The sequence below is a fragment of the Bos indicus x Bos taurus genome, chromosome 3 (assembly GCF_003369695.1).
Source record: "Bos indicus x Bos taurus breed Angus x Brahman F1 hybrid chromosome 3, Bos_hybrid_MaternalHap_v2.0, whole genome shotgun sequence".
Taxonomy (NCBI): domain Eukaryota; kingdom Metazoa; phylum Chordata; class Mammalia; order Artiodactyla; family Bovidae; genus Bos; species Bos indicus x Bos taurus.
In genome coordinates this window covers 14,783,612-14,804,192 of record NC_040078.1, presented here as the reverse complement: position 1 = coordinate 14,804,192, position 20,581 = coordinate 14,783,612, and the positions used below count along the sequence as shown (strand labels likewise).

Here is a 20,581-nt window from a genome sequence, read left to right as displayed (position 1 = left end):
TCCTGGCTCACCATAGATGACATCCTGCTGCTTCATCACCTCCTTTTTATGCTGCTGCAAGAAGCTGCTATCCACTGCAAGGCTCCAGGAATCGGCTGTAAAGTCCTTCTCATCCATCTCAAAGTCACTCATCAGCTCGTTGTAGATCACCTCGGCACCTGGACGCAAGTGGGGGAAACGACTCGGACCCCAAACCTCTTCCCTGGGTCCTGGGCCCTTCTCCAGATCCCTTTCCACCCTGCCTTTCCCAGGCCAGCTCCCGCCCGCCCCTCACGCCTGGGTCTCCCCCAGGTCCGGGCACGGTCACCTTCGTCGATGAGGGACTCCACCGACAGTGTCCGGTTCCGCATGTTGAGGGAGTCCGTGGACTGTGAGAGGATCCGGCGAAGCCCCAGGGGAGACTCATCATTGAAGTGTCTGAGGGGAGTGGAGCCTGGCTGCATCACCCGACTCACTCGGGCGAGAGATCCCTTCCCAGGTTGGGGAACCAAGGCGGGATCCCAGAGGCAGTCACCCTAAGTTCTCCTTACCTATCATTCTGAACTCAGGGATGGGAAGGATCTCTCAGCCCCTCCCCCCTACCTGTCTCCACCGCCTCACTCTGCCTGACTGGTTCTCCCGTCCCCAAGTAGAGGCTCACCCAGCAATGTTGGTGGTGGAGACACTTTTGGCTAAAGACAAGGAGGAGCGGCCACGGCGGGAGCCGAGCAGGGACTGCCGGATGTCGGAGGGGTAGATGGCTGAGCTGGGCCGCTCCCGAGTGGTAGCTGTCGGAGGGGATACCAAGCAAGCAAGCCTCAAACCTGGTGCCTTCCCAGGACTCAAGCCTCCCAGGCTCCTTGACTAGAAAGGAAGCCTCCTCTCCAACCCCACCTTTAGCCCAGTTCTAGTCAGAGAAAGATGATTATAACACTACCCATAAACTTGTGCAATACTTTTAATGGTTACAAAGAGCTTTTCTTATCTCTTCCCCGCCACAAGCCTATAAGCAAACTGCAGCTCAGGATGGTGAAGGGACTTGTCTGGGGTGACTCAGCTGGTGGCTGAGCACAGACTCAGACTCTAGTCTTCCTGACTAAGCACCCTACTCTTGCTGTCACACCAGATCTTTCTGAATTGGCCCTTAACAACTTCTGCCAACATCCCCAAGTGCCATGTAAATAACTGATCATAATAATATAAAGTGAGAGCAGGCTCAGATGACCAGTCAATCCCAGGCCTTCAACCTCGTTTGAATTCTGCTGTCCTGCCCCCAGGCCCATTGGTCTAGATCTCCCTTGTGGGGCCGCCATCAGCTTCCAACTGAAGGGAGGAAGGTGCTGTGCCAGGGAACAACCTCAGGGGGGCAGCAGAGCCCATGGGCCGAGAGGCCTGGGGGTCCAGGGTCCTATGGCAGCTCCTGCACCCTCACTACTCACTCTTACTGCGAAGGGAAACGGACTGCAAGGCAGTGTTGTTCTTCAGCAGGGCAGCTTTCTGTTGCTGTGAGACAGAGAGCAAGAGAGATACCAAGAACAGCTGTCACCCAAGGGTCACCTCCATAGGCCCAGGACCCCCTCGGGAGAAAGCTGGCTCGATGGCTAAGGGCACCAGGGTGGCTGACCCCGGTGCCCAGCGGATGTGTCCAGAGCAACAGGCTGGCCCCCTCCGGTGGGGCCTGAGGTCTAGGGTGGAGGGTCTGGGCAGCCCCGTGGTGAGGAGAGGGGTGCAGGAACACAGGGTGAGGAATGAACGGAATAGGCACAAGGGTACCGCATACTCGCTACCCTCTCCCCCAGCCCTCTGCCCTCCCTGCCATCTCACCTTCTGCTTGACCTTGGTACAGTTGGCGAGGGTGTCTTTACAGCGGTTGTGGATAGTCACATTGCAGGCTGGGAGGGTGGGGTAGAGAGGGTGACGGGAGGGCCGGGTGGTACAGGACAGGACACACCCACATGCAGACCCCCATGTCCCCCTGGCCACACCGTCGGAGACTCACCCCCTCCCCAGACTCCTTGGCCATTGCCACATCCCAGTCCCTCTCCTCCCGCCTCCCCCTTACTTCAAGCAGGAGATGAAGTGAGGGGGGATAGGTATGGACCACAATTAAGCCATAGGAGGGGGATAATCCTGACTCAAAGATGACCTGTGAGGTGGACTAGAGGGAAGAAGGGGTTTCTGGCTGCCAGAGATGAGCTCAAGAGGCACAAAGGTGGTTGAGAATGACAGATGGCAGAAAGGACGCCCACGGAACAGAAGGTGGCACAGGAGCAGCTGGGATGGGGGCTAGGGGCAGGGGGGGAATGAACATCCCCTGGGCAGCGAGGAAATGTGCCACATCAAGTGGATCCTAGCAGATGCAACGATCCTCATCGTACAGATGAGGAACCTGTCTCCTGGAGAGCTTAAATCATTTGCCAGAGGTCTTAGTGGCAGAGCTGGGGTTTAACTCAGGGGTGTCTGGGTTCTACCTGGAGCCACGTGTCTGCTGGTGAACCCTGGCTAGGCCTAAGCAATGCAGAGGCTGATGGATCCACCAGCAGAGTGGGGACTGGCCATGCCTTGCCCCTGCCGGCCATGCCTGCCTGCCTTCTGTACTGCTCATGCTTGCTATGACTCCAGTCTCCCTTCCGGGCCCGGGGAGTCTTGTTCTCCAAGTAAGGCAAACCCACAGCTCCCACACTCCATCTGCTTCTCCCTCATCACCCACCCCACCTTGCTGTGGGGTAGGAGAGAAGAGGCGAGGAGGGATAGCCATGCCTGGGCGCCGGGACTACCGGCTGTCCTGTCCCTCTCCCTGATGTGCCCTCAGCCCTTGGCTGGCTCCAGCTTCCCCTCCCCCATCCAACAACACCGGAAACTCTGCTAACTCCTTCAGACAATACCCAGCATCAGGCTTACTTCCACAAATACAAGGCGAGCAGGGTGGGGCAGAGGGGCAGACAGAAGTGGGGGCTGGGGCTGCGCCCACCCCACTGGAGCTCTCCTCTACTCCAGCACGCAGTGTCTCTGGATCGAACCTCCGCTTTCCACCTGCTCTCAAAATAGCGCTTGCTGCCCGCCTCCCCAGTTCCCCTGGCAACGAGCTTCCAGATTGGGAATTTTGTCAGGTCTCTAGAGGGATCTAGATTGGGGTTCCCTCCTCACCCTCATAAACTCAAGTTGAACAGTGAGGAGGGAGGGAGGCCTCACTGGTTCTGTCTGGGGTTCCCTGCCAGGTTCCATAGAGATTTAGAAGCTAAAGCTATGGCTCCTCTGTTCCGCAGTGGGCCGTCCTGCTCAAACCAGAAGCAGCTCTTTGCCATAAGTCTGGGGGTGGATGGGTGGATAGGGTGGGAGCCCTCTGTATAAGCATCTTGGGGAAGGAAGAAATCTTGGCTTGTACTTAATACAGGGCTATCCTGAGATGTGGCTGAAGGTCAGGAGTTCTAACCGCTATTCCCTCAACATACACATTGCTGCCATATCCTTTCTTTCTCACTATGTATCAGTCGGACTAGAAATTTGAGATGGGTGTCCTTATCCCTAATCCTTCAGAGATTTAGAGATTTCAGCCTCCACCCAGTCAACAGAAAGGGAGGGGGCAAGGGGACCCTGAAGTCCTGAACACCCAGTTCAGCCCAGGAAGATCGGCAGAGCAGCTGCAAGGCTGGCAGCCTCCCATCCAGCTCCCCTATCCACCCCACCTCCCCAGACACACAACATTCCTGCTCCTTCTCCAATCAGTTCTCTGACCCTCAGCAGCTGTTCAGGGAGCTGGGGGATACCCAGCGGACGACAGCTGCAAGGAGAGCCACCCTGGCCTCCCCTCCCCAATTCCCCACCCCCAGTCCCGCTTATGCCATATTCTGACTGCCACTAGTCCTAGACGTAAGGAAAGGGAGAAAGGGATCAAGCATCCAGCCCTGGCATTTGGGGCTCAGAGCAGAAAGGACAGATGGAAGGACCAGGGTCAGGGCGCACTGAGGCAGAGTGACATTCAGGGTCCAAAGAACTTACTTGGGCAGATGAGGGCTTCCTTGGCTGTGATGCTCTTGTTACAGGCATAGCACATGGTCATGCCCGAAACGGAGATGGTGGTGAAGAGGTGCCCATTGGTGTAGCGTGCGTCCTTGGCTTCCTTCATCTTCTCCTTTTCCCGGGTCTGCAGAAGGGGCGAGAGAGACAGGAAGTGAGGTTGGAGGATGCCAGGGTGCCTCAGAAGTCCAGAGAGGCAGGCGAGGGCAGAGGTGAGAGAGCAACGCCTTCCTGGGGTTGCCAGAAACACACCACTTCCTGAAGCAGAGCCTGCCGCAGCGTGTCAGAGGTAGCTGTCCAGGAGTGACTGGCCATGCCCAAGGGCCGAGCTGGCCCCTGACCTACCTGGCCCCTGCGGCTGGGTTGCCTCCTGTTGCCGCTCATCGCCACAGCTCTAGACCTCCGCGTCCTCACTCCACCTCCCGGCTCTAGCTCTGCTCGCCCCCAAGCTGCTGTACTCTCTTCTCTGTGCCGGGAGAAGATGCGCAGAGAGGAGGGGAGAGCAGGCAAAGCAGAAGGTGCCAGCTCACCAGCGCTTTCAAATCTATGGGAGTTAGCTCCTCTTATAACCATGACAACCGGTGGTGGAGCCGCTGTCTCCGTGGCAGTGGCAGTCACAGTGGGGGGGCAGGAGATCCCCTTATCAGATTGGCTGAAGGGGGCAGGATGCCTCCACTGCCACCCTCAACAGGAGGTCCCAAACCTTAGAGGCCTCCACGTCTGCTCAGCCCAGGGACCAAGGGCCCCTCTGCAGGAGGCAGCATGTCCCCCGCTAACCTCAGGGAGGAGGAGCCTGGTTTCAGTCTCTTCACTTGTTCTCTCTGGGATCTTTAAGAAAGGAAACTTGGCCATCAAGGTCTCATTCCTGGCAGGAAGTCTCTTCTGCAGTTTTAACTTTTATCCTTCTCACGCTCCCCTCCAAATCCTAGGATCGCTCCATTCTTCCTCCTCACCCAGTTCGTCTAGGAAGTCCTTTCTGGCATCCGCCCTACATCCCAGCTGCAGCGCCAGTTCCTCCTGCCCTGCTCTGTCTGGATGGGGCACTCTCTGGGCTTGTCTGCACAATCTCAGAAGCAGGCATTTCCCATCAGCTTTCTCATCTCCTGCTTCACCCCCCGACCCCCACCTCTGCAGGTCAAGTCCTTCTCCCTGACCTCTTTTCTGTCCTTCCTCAAGGCCCCTGAGCTTTCCCTGAACCTGAGGAGATGAGAAGATGGGACACCGTGCTTTACACCCATTCCAGGACCCTCCTCAGTGGTCACCTCAGATCCCTGGATTTTCCCTCCACTCTTAGAGAACTGAGAGCAGGAAGCAGAGATGACAAGACCACTCCTTGCAAGGCCTCCCTGCCTCTCTCAGAAACCGAAGAGCGAGATCCTGATGGCCAGATACTGATGGCCGAGGGTAATGAGCCCCAAGTCAGATGATGCTGTGTGGGGCCCTGGGACAGCCAATCAAAACTCAGAGGAGAATCCGCAGTCTGGACTTGGGGGTGGGGAACCCAGTCCTGACTCTCAGCTGAGGTCACTCTAGCAGTTAGGAGGTGGGGGAGGGGAAGAGAGGCACTGGCTTGGGGCGAGGGTGGAAAAGGGAAGTGCGGAGGGACAGTATGAGTCAACAGCACAGGGGCCAGAGGGCACTGGACTGTGGTGCCCGAGGGTCTCAGGGCTTCCTGGTGCCCCAAGATCCCTCTCTCTCCCGCCGACCCTCAGAAGTCCAGGTGTGTCTGATGGTGAGCAGAGCCTGGAGGTCTCGAGGTCATGCCCCACCAATCACCCATTTTCCCTTTCTCCTCCCCTCCCAGCCTCCTGCTCTTCCTACAACACCCTCTCCTTCCCATCCCTGGCCTCCCACCTCCTTCCCACCCTTGCTGCTCTTGGCCTCTCCCTCCCCTCCTCCTAGGCCTTGTCAGGGAAGCTCACCAACCTCTCACTGTAACCTCCCTCTTTCTTTTCTGGTACCTACCTATCTGGACCACTAGAAAATTCTCTCTTTGGTCTAACCGCCATGTGCCCAGCTCCAAATTATAGCTCTTTAGGAAATCCAATCCTCCTCTGAATAAAATGGCCTTATAGAACCTGGGAGACTTCCCTCATAGCTCAGTCGGTAAAGAGTCTGCCTGCAATGCAGGAAACCCAGGTTCGATTCCTGGGTCGGGAAGACCCCCTGGAGAAGGAAATGGCAACCCACTCCAGTATTCTTGCCTGGAGAATCCCATGGAGAGGAGCCTGCCAGGCCACAGTCCATGGGGTCGCTAAGACAGGACTTAGCAACTAAACCACCAGCACCATAGAACCTCAAAGTCCAAGTCCAAACAGCTCACTGCCCTACACTCTGCCTTCTCTTCTCCTCACCTGCCCTCCCACAAAGAGAAAAGTTTGAGGAATTGTTATGTTTGAATTAAAAGTAAGCAAACAAAAAACCGTGACCATATTAAAAAGAGCAACATGGGGAGGGGAAAATTAGGGGCAGGGGATTAAGAGATACAAACTCCTGTGTATAAAATAGATGAGCAGGGAATTCCCTAGTGGTCCAGTAGTTGGGACTCTGCAATTTCATTGCTGAGGGTTCAGTCCCTGGTTGGGGAACTAAAATCCATACAGCATGACCAAAAAAAAAAAACCGAAACAGAAAAGAAGCAAGGATGTATTGTATAACACAGGAAGTTATAGCCATTATCTTGTAATAACTTTAATGGAGCATACATAATCTGTAAAAATACTAAAACTAATATAATAAGGTAAATCAACTACATTAAGAAAAAAAAAAGTGACATATCTGAAGCAGGGTCAGCTCCAAAATGGGCAGTCCTGCAGATGCAGTCTTGCAGATCCGCTACAGAGCTGCTACAACTCCCTTTCTCCCCCGACCTCTGCCCTCTGCCTTCTGCCCTCAGGCCTCCAGGAGCACTCACCTGGGAAAGAGGCGGGGAAAGAGGGCGAGAGGACCGGGGCAGCCAGGGGACAGGGACTCTTGTGGACCTTCCCTCTCTGGCTCCAAGGGCCCAGCCTCCTCCGCCTCCCAACACTCACCCTCTCTCCAAGGGACCCCCTGTCTAGGTGGGCCAGCAGCGGGCAGCAGCCACAGCAGCAGCACATCCCAACACAGACACTGCCCGGCAGCGAGCGGCCCTGGCACTGCCTAGTGCTATTGTCCTGGAGGCAGTCTGCACCCTCCCCAAGGGCTCAGGCTGGTGAGGCAAGAAGGACACAGGGCCTGCACCCCAGGGCAGCCTGCTCCCTGTCAATGGCCCTGTGTGCTTCTCTGCCCTCTTTCCAAGTATTCTTAAGATCACCCCTGTTACCTGCCTGCCACCAGCCAGCAGGACAGCCCTTCACCTCATGACCCCATCTGTCCACCAAGAAAAGGGCCCATTACTCCCCAATCCACAACAACCACTCACACACTCAGAGGCCCTTCCTGCTTGGTTCAGTCCTCTACGTCCAGCGTCCAGAGTCCTGCTTTCTTACAAACCCTCACAGAAGGTCTTGCTACACAGCCTGCATCTCCGCCACTGCTGCATCAAGGATGGAGTGAATAAAGCACGGGTAAGCACCAAGCACAAGGGCTGGAACATAACAGGCACTCAACGTATGCTTGGGAAGAGAGGAAGTAAAGAAGGACGGATGGATGGCCAAGACACCAAGACAAGGGGTCCTAGCAGCACCCTTGCCCCTGCTCTAGGGATCCCCTCATTCTTTACCACAGCTTCAGAGCTTTCAGTCTCCCCTTCCGCCTCCTCTCTTTCTCTCTCCTTGGCTGAGCCATGCACTTGTGAGATCCTAGTTCCCTGACCAGGGATTGAACCTGTGCCCTGTGCCCTGGAAGCGTGGAGTCTTAACCACTGGACCACCAGGGAATTCTGGTCTCCTCCTCTCTTGTTAGTCTTTCCTCCCTCCTCCCAGAACTTCACTCCTAATTCCTTTGAATTTAGGCTCAGATGGTATCCTCTGAAAGTCAGAAGAAGACTTTCCTTTCCACTGTCATCCCAGACCTTGGTCATTTTGGAGAAAGACTAGGCAAATGGCAGAGGGCATTGAGGCTGCTGGCTCAAACACACAGGCAGTCTCCCCTTCCTCTGGCTTAGGCTCCCAGGCGAGAGATGAGTAAGGCAGTGACATATGCAAAGGCCACAGATGCCAGAGCCAGGACTTTGGCTTCCTGTGTTCCCTAGCGGGCAGCAGAGGGTGGCGGAGCTGACCCAGAGGAGTGAGAGCCTCTCCAAACAGAGCCTAAACTCTCAGTGTCCTTGTTCCTCCATCAGGTATGTCCAAACCAAGACCTCTGGAGGTCACATGATGCTGAGAATGACCTCTGGGCAAGGGGTAGCAGCCTCTTCCCCAAGGTGGTACAGTCTCTGTCCAGGCCGTGCTTGATGCCCAGAAGGTCCCTGGAAGGTTCTACCAGGTTTCAAGTCAACTGTGGCTTAGACCCTGGACAGCAGGGGTTCAGAGTCATAGGCTGCAAAGGGCCATGAGTCCTGAGGGATGGGTTCTAGGGCTGGGAAATGCGAGAGGGGGTTCCTGGCCATGGGACTGAGAAGAGGGTGTGGGGTGATCTCAGCCAGGCTTTGCTTCCTTTATGAGCTTCCATGGATAAGATGAAGGCAGGAGGCTGAGGAGACGGCGGCCAAATCGAAACGTTAACACCAAAGCCAGCAACATAACACAAAAAGACATCGCTGAACACACAAAGGCACTTAATAAACGCTTGCTTGATGAATGAAGATGAGATAGCAGACGGTGGGGGTGGGCACACGAGTGGAGCAGAAGAGGGGTGCTGAGGGCCATAGGGAATAAAGTTGGGCTGGAAAGCATAAGACTCAGGCATCCTGAAACCCAGCTTGCCCCCCCACCAGGCCACACCTGTCGGGTCAGGAGAGAAAGACAAGCAGAGATGGAGGGGGGCAGTGATGCAAACAGACAGGCATTTGTGCAGGCGAACAATAGCTGTGCCAGGACTCCCTGCCCTCCTGGCACAGGGCAGGCCGGCTGAGTTGGGAGGGGGGCAGCTGCTGCCTGCAGCCCCTCCCCCACCCTCCCCCAAGGAGACATAAACAAACCCAGAAGGGTCCAGCCAGCACCTCTCAGCCATTTTTCCGATCAGCTCCAGGAACCATGACCAATCTGCTCCCTCTCGTTCCTAGATGATACTTCAAAGGAGAGACTGAGCTAAGAATGGAACTACTTCCTCACGTCCAGAGTGCAATGAGCCCCCTACTTTGGTGACCATCATTCAAACAGTGACCCAGAGCATCTGGGGACAGACAGACAGACACAGACACCCACACCAACACACAGGACAGGACATGTGCACACACGGGACTCACTCTTTCAGATCTGCCGTCCCTGACTCCAAGGTCAGGGGTTCCAGGAAAGCCAGAGGGACTGAGACTGAACCCCTCTTGAAATCCCTCGGGCAGCCCAGGCACGTCCCTCTCTAGGCGCCATCCGACCCCCTGGAGTCACTCAGCCACTACCTTAAGCATTACACTCCCTTCCCCCATCCTTGCTTCTCCCCTCCCCCTCAGCTCTTTTCCTAACCTCTAAGGCCCCAAGAATCTTTTCCTATGCCCCGCAAGGCCTCAGCCTCTCCGGAGACCCCCTAGTTCTTCAACTTCCCTCCCAGACTGCCAGCACCGCCAGTTCCCTCCAGGGCTCCCCCAGCCCTCCTCTCCGGTTCCACTCCCAGTCCCGCACACAAAGCCAGCCACCTCTCCAACAGTCAGAACAAAGAAATAGTCTCTCTCCTCTCCCCCACCACCACGCTCCAAAGCTGGGGTCCTTTAGATTCCAGGGGGACCCCCTAGCCTCCAGAGCCATCCCTGATCCTCTGGTCCCTGCTTCCTTCTAGGGAGGAAAGGACTCTTTGTTCTGAGAGAGGAGACAGTTAAGGTTTGGGGGAGGAGGAAGGTGGGAACAGAGGAGGAAAGACAGAAGAGGGACCTCTGGGGTTTGGGGCCTATGAAGGTAAGAAGTAGAGCGCAGAGAATGAGGGGGTGGAGGACTGAAGACAGCCTGGAAGAATAGAAATGGAGTGAAAAGAGAAAGGAGTCATGGGTGGTGATGCGGGAGCTGCATAGACTCCAGGAGAGTGGGAAGGAGAAAGCGGCAGGTTCCACTTAAATTCCTTCTTCTTCAAGGAAGTCCCAAGGAGGAAGGCAAGGAATGGTGGGGGGCGGGGGCTGTCAGGACCTGCTGTGAAGCATCCCCCCAAATAGGCAGCAGGGGAGACCATCTTCCTCAAATTATCTCATTTCCAGCAGGCCCCCTCTCCTTCCCACCGCAGTATAAAAAGAAAGGAGACAGCTGGTGTGCTTGGGGGAGGGGGAAGAGGGGATCCAGGGTTTGTTGGCTAAGAACCAACTCCCCTCTTCTGTAACCACAGTTTTCCGGAGGTGGCCCTCCCCTTCCGACCAGCCCAAACTGACAAGCACCCTCCTCCAGTGGCCTCCATGCCCTCTCAGATCTACCCACTCAGCCCCCCACATCCCCACCCCCAATCAGATTCCCAACACCCCCCAAACCAAGATCAGCCCCAGGACCCCAGGATGGAAAAAGTCAAGCTTCTAGATTCCCAGTCCTTCCAATGACCAAAAACAAAACAAACAAATGCAAACCCCCCACAAGACATTAGGACCCAGTTATCTGGCTCCCCAACTCCTCTCAATAACGGAAAAGGGACCCCAGTATCTACCTTCCCAGAATCCCTGTCTATAGCCCCTCACCGGTGCCCCCACGGCTTTCCTTTTTAGGGTGGAACCAAATTTCCGTGGTTTCAAAAAACCTCTCCTCCCCCCTTGGCTCTACTCCAGAGTCTCAGCTCAAACGGTTGAAAAATAAACAGACTTTCATAGCTGGGGCCTGGCCTGGCGCAGGGCTGGGAAGAGCCTGCCTGCCACCCCGCTGTTTCACGGCACTTCAGCCGCCACTCTTCTGGACTTCTGTTTGTCTTAGGCCCTACCCAAACCCCCAGTTGCTTTCCTGTCAGCAGAACCTTAACCCAGCCCCCCTAAGGAAAAGTTCCAGGACAGACTCTCTCCCAACTTGGTCTCTAGATAGGTGGCCAGGCTAGGAGCTAGGAGGGAAGTGGAGGAAAAGGGTTCCATCATCTTTGAGGGTTCCAAAGGAGTGCTGCCCCCATGTCTGAAGACAGTGATGGTGATCAGCATAGGCTGCCTGCCAGGGCAGAACACTGGGATTGGAAAGAGGCCAGAGATTAAACCAGCTATGGACTGGGTCTTGGCCTTTCCAATAATGGGTATAGTGTGGCTGCCTAAGGCAGCTGGGAGGTGCTGCCTGCATGCACCACCTTCCTCCCAGCTCTCACTTATTCACATACAAGTCAGCTTCATCATTTCCTGGGGGCTGAGGTGTGGAGAGGTCACAGTCTTTGGCAGTGGGCCTGGGTACAAAAGCAGAAAAAAAAGATACTTGGAAAGGAGTGGCCAAGAGCTCCAGATAGGGTTGGGGGACTAGGCTAATTATATATCCAAACTCTAGAAATGACAGAACCGTCCCAAGATGAAGAGCTAAGAGCAGAGGTGGGGAGGAGGGAGGAGGGCACAGTGCCAAGTGGGTCAGCCTAAAGGTTTCAGGTTATTTCGGGAAGCTGGTGGGGCAAAAAGGGGTGGGGGACCCTGATGTTTCAGGAACTGGGGTGCCCAGGAACCTTCCTAAGGATGGAAGAAAGGATCCTAGCTACACAAAGACCTCTGCTCCCTTCACCTGAGGGTGATGGCTTGGGGGGAAGTAAGCTGTCCCTACGCTGTCCTGACCCCAGTCACCCGCCCACCGCTGGGGAGAACTGAATCACAGCTGGAAAGTCCATCTGCGAGGAGAGGAGGAGCTGACTTTTGTCTTGCACGGGTGGTGATGCGGGTGGTGTTGGTGGTGGGAGGAAGCTGGGAAACCACCCCCTCCCACCCCTCGGCCGGATGGCGGGGACAAAGAGGGAACGACCGCGCCAGCGACTGCAGGGGGGCGGGGAGGGGGTACACAGAGAGCACCCTGGTGGGACCCTGGGAGAGGGGGTCTCCGAGAGCCTTCACCGCGCCCACCCCCGCGACACACACCTCCCTGTTCCCGCTCCGTCCCTTACCGGAGCAACTTTCTTTCACGCGGCCCAAAACACCGAGTCCCGCCGGATCGGAAGCAGCCCAACCCCTGGTCCGCTCTCTCCCGGGATCCCAGCGGAGAATCAGCTCAGAGACGGAGGCGCGGGTCGCGTCGACGGCTCCCCCAGCCCCCTCCCCACTCACTCACAGTCCCCACCCACCGCGTCCCGCCGCTTTCCCGGCCATCGCTCCGCCCGATTTTGGCGCCCAGAAAGCAGGCGGGGAGACCCGGGAGCGCCGCGCGGGTGCCGGGGATCGAAGGGCACCCCAAGGACCGCGGGCGGGAGGGACAGGGGTTTCAGAGCCCACCTTGCTGGCCAGCTCTCTGCTCCGGTCGATCCGCGCCCGTGTGAGGGATTCGATCCGAGACATAATCCAATGGAGGGGCGCCCGGGAGGATGCGGCGCGGACCCAGGCGTCCGGCTATTGTGGGGGGAGGGCGGGGAGGGGTCTGCCCCGCACGCGTCAGTCTGGGGGACAGGAAGTCTGACTCCCCTCGCCCAGCACCCAGCGCCAGTTCCTCAAACCCGAGTCTCCACCCCCGCCCGAGCTCAGGAAGGGGGGAGGCGGGGCGGAGGGAGGGCGGAGTGCCGCGCGCCGGACGGGACGGGACGCCTCGGTCAGTGGAGGGGCGGCTCGCACGAGTACACGGGGTCGTGGACTGGCAGTCCAGCGCCGGTGTGTGCCTGTGTGTGTGTGTGTGTGTGTTGGGGTGCGGGGTGGGGTGGGGGGGGTGTCTCTAACCCCAGCCGCCTCGGCTGCAGTTTTCCTAAAACCCTCCCTGGCCGGCCCCGTAGCCCTCACCCCACGTTCATCTTCCCCTTCCCCTTCTCCTCCCCCAAAGCAGTCCATCAGTCTAGAAAGACCCGCGGGCCGGAGGATTCCAGCCGTTCCCAGCTCTCCAGGGAATCCGGACCAGTTCCTTCCTGGCCTTTGGGGGCCCATCAAAGCAGGCCAGAGCCAACCGACCCCCACTTTTACGATCGGGGCAGGGGTGGGGAGAGGGCGGAGAAATCAAAGGGGAACTAAAGGCTGGGTTTTAGTTCTTTACAGGGCCTGGAGGAAGAATCCGAGAGGAGAGAGTCCTTCCCCAAGCCCCAAGCCTCTCTGGGGCCTTCCAGGCCGGCACTCTGCCCACCCCCTTCCCTCCTGCTTCTGCCTCCACCGACGGCTTGGGGCCAGGGGTTGTGGGACCAAGACGCTGAGGAAGTCCTTCCTTGTGTCTAACCCCAGTTCTCTCTGTTGCCAGTTAGACCAGAACCAGAAAGCCCAGCAGCCAACCTGCCCCACTGGAGAATGGCCCATGTCTCCACGAGGAGGAGCGGTGGAGTGGGACACACTTTCTGGAAACTCTGCCCCAGCCTGAGGCAACCTCCACCTTTTGGGGGAAACACCTCCTCCCCTAGAATTATAATCATTCACATTGCCCTTCATTTCTACCTCTCAGAACCTCCGTGTCTCTGGAGCAACCAAAAGCACAGAGAGTCCTGGAACAGAGCATCTTAAGTTTGTAGGGTGCTGCCTGACTCTGGTCCTCAAAGGTGTGGAGGAAGGAAGGGAGGAGAGGAGGCCCAACCCAGACCCAGCGGCTCCCTGCAGGGCTTCAGCAGCAGGGCCTGGCTGCAGGTTTTAAGCCCAGCTCAGCACTCTTGTAGGTGCCAATTTTAGCCTCTGCCACTATTTTGGGCTCCACTGCCTCACCACTGGCTGAGCTCCTTGGGCTCTTCACCCCCACACTGCTCCTCTCTGACTTCCCCTCCTGCCTAGCAACTCCTTCACCTCTTTCTTCACCCATTCCCCTGTTTAGGATCCTTATATAGCAAAGACCAGAAAAAAAGGAGAGAAAACAACCATGCCCAGTTCTAGGCTGAATGGAAACTAGAAAGCAGAAGGGACTTCCCAGGGCCATCAGGGAGGCTGACTTCTCCAGGGTTGCACCTGCAGGGGAGACCTACAGGAAGGCCCTAGGAACTCTCCCAAAAGCAGCGGTCTTGAAGCTCCTAGACCCATTACCCCAGACTTACCTCCCCCCAGTGGGCAGCCAGGGCTGAGGAATGTACTAAATTTAAAAACAGACAGCCAGAAGCCAGAATCCTAGCCGCAAGGCTCCGCCCACTGGGGGCCCAGAGACAAGGGGTAGGCTGAGACCTCTGCTTTTCTCCCAGGCCTGGGGTAGGAGGGTGTTGCAAGCTAAGGATGGAATCTTAAAGGGCCAAACTCCAGTCTGGATATGCAGTAAACCCAGGACCTGAATCCCAGAGTTCTGTGAGGGATCTCAGTCCCTAAACTCAATTTAGAAGGTCTCTATATGAAAGAAGAGGACCTAATCTCATAGCCCTCTTCTGTTTCCCACCCCAATCTTCAATAAACTTTCCACCCATTTGCTCTTTGTTACCTTCCCTCTTACCCTTCCTCTTCTAACTCTTAAGAGGTGAATAGTAAGAAGGGGACTTAGGGAGTGGGTAAAGGGACTCAGTCTACCTTTAAGAACACCTGTGCTTTTAGCGGGCTAGGCCTGCAGCTTGACTTAATTTCTACTTTTTGTATCCTCTGGAATAGTGAACCCTTTTCCTTTTGCTTTGGCATCCCCTGACCTTTCTTCCAAACCGTTTTCATCCCAGTCCCTGTTCCTTCTACCAGTGATGCCTCCCAGATTTTCTGAAATTATTTTCTTAGATACACAAAAACAAAAGCCAATATTAATTTCTGCCAGAATCTAAAAGTAACCACCCCTTCTTTAGCTTATTTAATTTGACAGAGAAGTGCCTGCGTGCTCAGTCGTGTCCGACTGTGACCTCATCAATTGTAGCCTGACAGGCTCTTCTGCCCATGGGAGTACCCAGGCAAGAATACTGGAGTGGGTTGCAATTTCCTTCTCCAGGGGATCTTCCCAACCCAGGGATTGAACCCATGTCTCTTGTGTCTCTTATGTCTCCTGCACTGGCAGGCAGGTTCTTTACCACTAGTGCCACCTGGGATGCCCTAACTTGACAGATAAGTCCCCCACATTTCAGGGGTAGGGAGGCCATCCCAGAGAAGAACCTGGTTGTCAGCGTCTTGTCCAGTAGATGAGCAGAGAAAGCCACAGAGATACCTGGGCCCAAGTCCTATGGTGGCCAAGAGGTTTGTTTTGCTTCTTATTACTTTGTTCCCTTGTGTATTGTGGAGGGGATGATTAATCCATCAGAAATGGTGGAAGAAGGGGACTTCCCTGGTGGTCCAATGGCTAAGATTCCTTGCTCCCAGTGCAGGGGGCCCAGGTTCAATCCCTGGTTGGGGAACTAGATCCCACAGTTCGAAGGCCACAATTAAAAGATCCTGCATGCCGCAACTAAGACCTAGCACAGCCTAGTACATAAATATTTAAAAAAGAAGAAATGGTGGAAGAAGTAAAGAGAGGAAATCAGCTGTTCCGTAGGTTTACTGACAGAGGCAGAGGTGACAGTATATAGTCAAAGCTCTAGGTTCATAATACAGCAATACCTCTTACTAACTGTGGGGTCTTGGGCAAGTGGCTTAGCCTCTAAGATATCTTGCCATAAAATGGAAATTCAAATACTTATCTTTGCCAGAGTGTTATAAGAATTAGATGAGGACTTCCCTGGTGGAGCAGTGGATAAGAATCCGCCTGCCAGTGTAGGGGACATGGGTTCCATCCCTGGTCCAGGACTATCCCATATGCCTCTGAGCAACTAAGCCCATGCCCCTGTGCCACAACTACTGAAGCCCGAGCACCCTAGAACCAGCAAGTCACAACTACTGAGCCTGGGTGCTCCACTGAAGCCTGTGCGCCCAGAGCCTGTGCTCCGCGAGAGAAGGCGCCGAATGCCAAGCCCGGGCACCACGACTAGAGAGTAGCCCCTGCTCTTCGCAACTAGAAAAAGCCCACATGCAGCAGTGAAGACTCAGCGCAGTCAAAAATGAATTTTTTAAAAAAATGAGATGAGTTGAGCTCTGTAAAAGTGTTGTTGTCAACTTTACATTGCTCCTCAAGTAAGAAGAAATAAGCTACTTCCTTCTTTCAATGCTTGACTGAGCTGCTCTCCAGCCACACCTCTGGTGTTTACCTGCTTATGGCCCCTATCCTGAGCTAGGAGGAGGGGAAAGGAAGAGATTTAGTGACTCAAGAACACACATTCATGGGGGTGGGAGCAAGATGAACCAAGAGATGACAAAGAGGGAAACAGGTAGACAGGACCAGAGCCCTGGTGAGGAAAGGTGACGCGGACAATGTCCTGATGATGCTAGTCCTTCCTGCTGCTGGCCTGGGCTCGTCTCTGCCCACTTTCCCTTTCATCCCCTCACCAAACTGCCAGGCCAAGGGTGAGCAAATGAAAACCAACTGGGATCCAGACGGCCCCTGGGCAGCATCGACTTCCCCTCTCATTCACATTGCAGGAAAAGAGGGTGATTCTGCCATCAGACTCTCCTACTCTGCACTGAGAGCCTGCGGGGTGAGGGGCCCCAGAACCAAGGTCTCAGTGTTGGCTTTGTTCCCTAGAGAGCTCTGTTCCCCACCAAGAGGCAAGAAGGAGCCTCAGTGTGCCCAGCTTGCTCTGGTCTCAGACTGCCTGATCTCATGCTTCAGCTTCTCACTACAGCCTGCGGTGAGAAGGTGCTAAGAACCTGGTTTCATTTCTGCCCTCCCTGCCTACCCAGAGGAAGGAGAATCCTGGCTAAAAGACTGACAGAGAGAAGGCCCAGGCACTGTGGGCAGGTGAGAACCTTACTGGGTAGAAACCTGTGGTGTTTCCAGGTGAACCTGATGATGTCTCGTCTGGGGTTTCTGTCAATGTTCAGAAGCTACCCCGGTGGGAAAATACATGCATACTTGGGTAAGCCAGGAGAGGAAAAGGGGGATGGCTCATTCTGCCAGTAAATGAAGAAAGTAGAAATGAATTCAAGCAGTAGGCAGAGCTCCCGGTTTCACCAGAGCCTGAGGGTTGGTAATAAGGAAGAGAGCAATGTGCCTTCATCTTCCTGGGGTCAGAATTGCACACAGCCCCACGTGGGCGCTGTGTGTGCGCTTCCATAATCATACACTCCTGGCTTCCACTCTCCCTATGGTCTAATTTCAAGTCCTTCAGCTGCTATATCCGCCCATAAAATTATGAGTGTAAAAGCACTTTGCAAACCCTAATACTCTCTGAAGAAGTAAAAAGTGTTGCTGTAATTATTATCATCATTATGTCCAATGGCTAAGATTTCTGCTGCCCACCTCTTAGCTATGTGGGGCCTAAAGAGAGGGAAGGCTAGGGCACTCCTTAGCTTCCGAGGCCCTGGCCCTTCTCTTCTTCCAGCTGTCTACAGCTGGCTACTAAGCTAGAGGCATGGGGAAAGCAGAGGAAAGGAGATTTACTGGGACATAGGGAGGGAGCCTGAGAGACATAATGTGTTCCCTTAAAACTTGAACCATTGCCCTGTGTCTCTGCCTACTGGGGGAAGCTGGGGAGGGGGGCAGGTGGTGAGGTGGAGAGGAAGGGAACTGGGGAGGGCAGGGGGCCCAGGCTTCCCGTTCCCCTGACTCCTACCTTGGCCTTTCCGGTCATGCCCAAGATCAAGCTGAGTGTCCGTCGCAGGGAGGAGCCTGCCCAGGTACCTGAGCTCCGTTCCAGTTGGCTACAGCTGCAGAGAGAAAAAGAACAGGTGAAGGGATGGAGCTAGAGCTGGAAAAGAACAAGATACTCCCAGAGATATGGTGGATGAAGGTGCCATAACCAGGGGAGAGAAAATGGAGATACAGGGGGAAGACTGAGAGAAGGATGGGGACAAGGGAAGGAGGACTTAAAAAGAAGAGGCTCCCACCCCCTACCTCCTGGGATTTTCTGGCTATGGTCACTACAGTTTCCCAGGCCCCTCTATATATGAGGGAAACTCCAGGCTCCTCCCAGATAAATACAGACGCTCCCCTCCTCCCTAATCCAGGACCAACCTCTTTCATACTGCTTCCCAACGGAAATGATATGGGGTGTGGTGGGCTCTCCAAGAGGACGTTTTTCCCCCACAAAACAAGAGCCCTGTGTACGACCCTCTCTGCTGTGTGGAAAGGGCCTCTGGGCCTACCGCCAATAAGGACTGAATTTCCTGGGATTTCATCAGCCCCATCCCATGAGCTAATCCCAAACCCAGAGCCAGGAGGATGTGTCAGCTAGAGATTTTCAGGACCACAAATCAGAGCTTGATATCTTAAAGGGCCCATTCCCAGCTCACACACCCACACTGTCTCAGAGGGCTGACCCACTCTAATCAGACTTTGGCTGCAGGAGTCAAACAAACAGGTGCTGATTCGGCATGCTTATTTACACAGACACTGAAAGCTCCCAGCCTCCACCTCTGTCCTTGAACTACATGCCTTCAGCCCCTGCCCTCTCCCCTAGGGGCTCAACTGCCCATGCCCACCTCTTCTTAGGGCCACTCCCCATTGGTCCTTGGTCACAGTCTCTCCCTAAGATTGTACAGCAGCCAACCTTCTGACCCTGACAGCAGCCATCAACCTCCACTCTCTTACTCAACAAACACCCTGGGGGTCCAGATACTCCTTTTCTTTCCCTAATTTCTTCCTCATCCCATGGAGCTACAGGGAACCTTCTTTGCCTTCCCTGCCCAATGAGAAGAAGGGCAACTCTTTGCAGTTCAAGGAGAAGGATATTTGGAGATCTTTGATCAAAAAACGTTAAGGGGTGCAATGTTGCAGAGACCCTTGAGGCTACAAAATTCCTGGCCCAGTCCCATTGCCTCTCCCCCATCCAGGCCTTTGAGAGGCTCTGAATCCCCCAAACTTACCTTTGGCTCAGGTCAGTGCCAGAAGACTGGGACAAATTCCCTGCCAACACAAAAGGAGACGTGAGGTGTCCAGCTAAAGCCAGACAAAGGCGCTCAGAGCTGCCTCCCCCACCCGCTCCACCTGGGTCAGGTTCCCAAGCTGCAGGTGCCTCTGACGCCATTCCTGAGGGCGGGCACTGGGGAGCAGGGAAGGAGGGCGGGTCTGAGCAGAGCAGAGCTGAAGGACTTAGCAGCCAGGGTAACAGAGCCCTGGGGGGTTGTGTGGAGAAAGGCTGGAGGCCAGTGTCACAGTTCTGTTTCCGGTGAGTGGAAAGGACAGAGGATTCACTCTGAGCTCCCAAAGCCTCATCTTGATGACAAGGCATGTTGAAGGTAACTGTCCCCGTCTCTGGTGAAGGGGGAACCTGGAGAGCCTCTTCCTGTCCTGTGTTCTCCTTCCTTGGAAGGAGAGTACCAAAGTCTTGAATTCAGATCTCTCATTTGCATAAAGGCGTTTCAGAGTACCAAAGTCTTGAATTCAGGTCTCTCATTTGCATAAAGGCATTTTGGAGTTTCCAAAGGTGTGTGGTTGAACACAACGCAGGACCTCTGAACCCAAAATTTACAGCTGGCTCTGAGGACTGGGGTGAGACTGCCAGAAGAAGGGGCCACCACTGCTTTGCTCCCCACTTTTACTCACCAGCTGGGTCTGAGCAGCCCAAGAAGCAATTGATGCCACTCATGGATACAGACTTGGAAAGCATACCAGTGGCTGAGTGGTCCAAAGGGCCAGCTGGTGGGTGACAGGAACCTTGATCCTAGAATCAAGAATCTTCATGCAAAGACCAAGCTTCAACCATCTTCCCCCCAGGCTCTTCACTTTCCCACAGCAAAAGGCCCTTCAGGCCTTCTACCCCTCCCTACTACCCATATCTGGAACATTCCACTTGAAATAGTTAGGAAGTTATTCCTGCTATTTAGCAGTCATCACTCTGTTGCAACTCAAATCGAGGCTGCCTTAATATAGAATATATCCTAGAAAAGATTTACCCTGAATGGTTTCCAAAGTGACAAACTCAATCTACAGAGGTCAGGCAGATAGTGAAAAAAAAAGAAAAAAAAAAATGGGGCAGTCTGGTTTTAAAACAATAGGGAATAGAAATATTCATAAACTACACACCCAATCTTTCAAACCCTTTTTGTTTCTCAACCCTACTTGGAACATTACAAAAACTGGCTATATATCAGTCCATAAGGCAAAATTTAACATACTTCAGATAATCTTTATCAGAGAGATCATAGGAAACAATCCAGAAGTCCCTTTTCACAACAGACTGAATAACGAATCTATGGTATATTTATATATACAACAATAAAAATAAACAGACTATAGTTCACCCAACAATACAGATGAACCTCACAAAGAATGCCAAGTGGAAGAATGAAGATACAAAAAATTTATATACATAATGGATGCTGCTGCTGCTGCTAAGTCACTTCAGTAGTGTCCAACTCTGTGCGACCCCATAGACGGCCTCCTACCAGGCTCCTCTGTCCCTGGGATTCTCCAGGCAAGAACACTGGAGTGGGTTGCCATTTCCTCCTCCAATGCATGAAAGTGAAAAGTGAAAGTGAAGTCGCTCAGTCGTATCTGACTCTTAGCGACCCCATGGACTGCAGCCTACCAGGCTCCTCTGCCCATGGGAT

General features: G+C 54.6%; 1 protein-coding gene and 1 long non-coding RNA gene across 9 annotated transcripts in view; one reads left to right on the top strand and one right to left on the bottom strand.

The window, feature by feature from the left end:
- Window positions 1-20,581, bottom strand: part of ARHGEF2 (Rho/Rac guanine nucleotide exchange factor 2) — a 48,688-nt gene that overhangs the window by 11,575 nt on the left and 16,532 nt on the right. The window contains exons 5-13 of one of the 8 annotated variants that reach the window (XM_027530671.1): window positions 19,575-19,692; window positions 18,896-18,935; window positions 17,644-17,737; window positions 3,979-4,123; window positions 1,804-1,871; window positions 1,419-1,482; window positions 641-767; window positions 308-417; window positions 12-158 (exon numbers count right to left, since the gene is read on the bottom strand). In XM_027530671.1, coding sequence (XP_027386472.1) covers window positions 12-158; window positions 308-417; window positions 641-767; window positions 1,419-1,482; window positions 1,804-1,871; window positions 3,979-4,123; window positions 17,644-17,737; window positions 18,896-18,935; window positions 19,575-19,692 — 913 coding nt within the window. Of the gene's footprint in view, window positions 1-11; window positions 159-307; window positions 418-640; window positions 768-1,418; window positions 1,483-1,803; window positions 1,872-3,978; window positions 4,124-4,341; window positions 4,538-7,028; window positions 7,132-9,325; window positions 9,458-12,096; window positions 12,254-12,421; window positions 12,669-17,643; window positions 17,738-17,924; window positions 17,945-18,044; window positions 18,152-18,895; window positions 18,936-19,574; window positions 19,693-20,581 lie in introns of those variants that run through there. The other 7 variants (XM_027530701.1, XM_027530711.1, XM_027530694.1 and 4 more) reach the window with 7 other exon arrangements.
- LOC113885403 lies at window positions 12,702-13,545 on the top strand. Its single transcript, XR_003509193.1, has 2 exons — window positions 12,702-12,790; window positions 12,957-13,545. It is a non-coding gene; the product is annotated as an uncharacterized LOC113885403 (long non-coding RNA).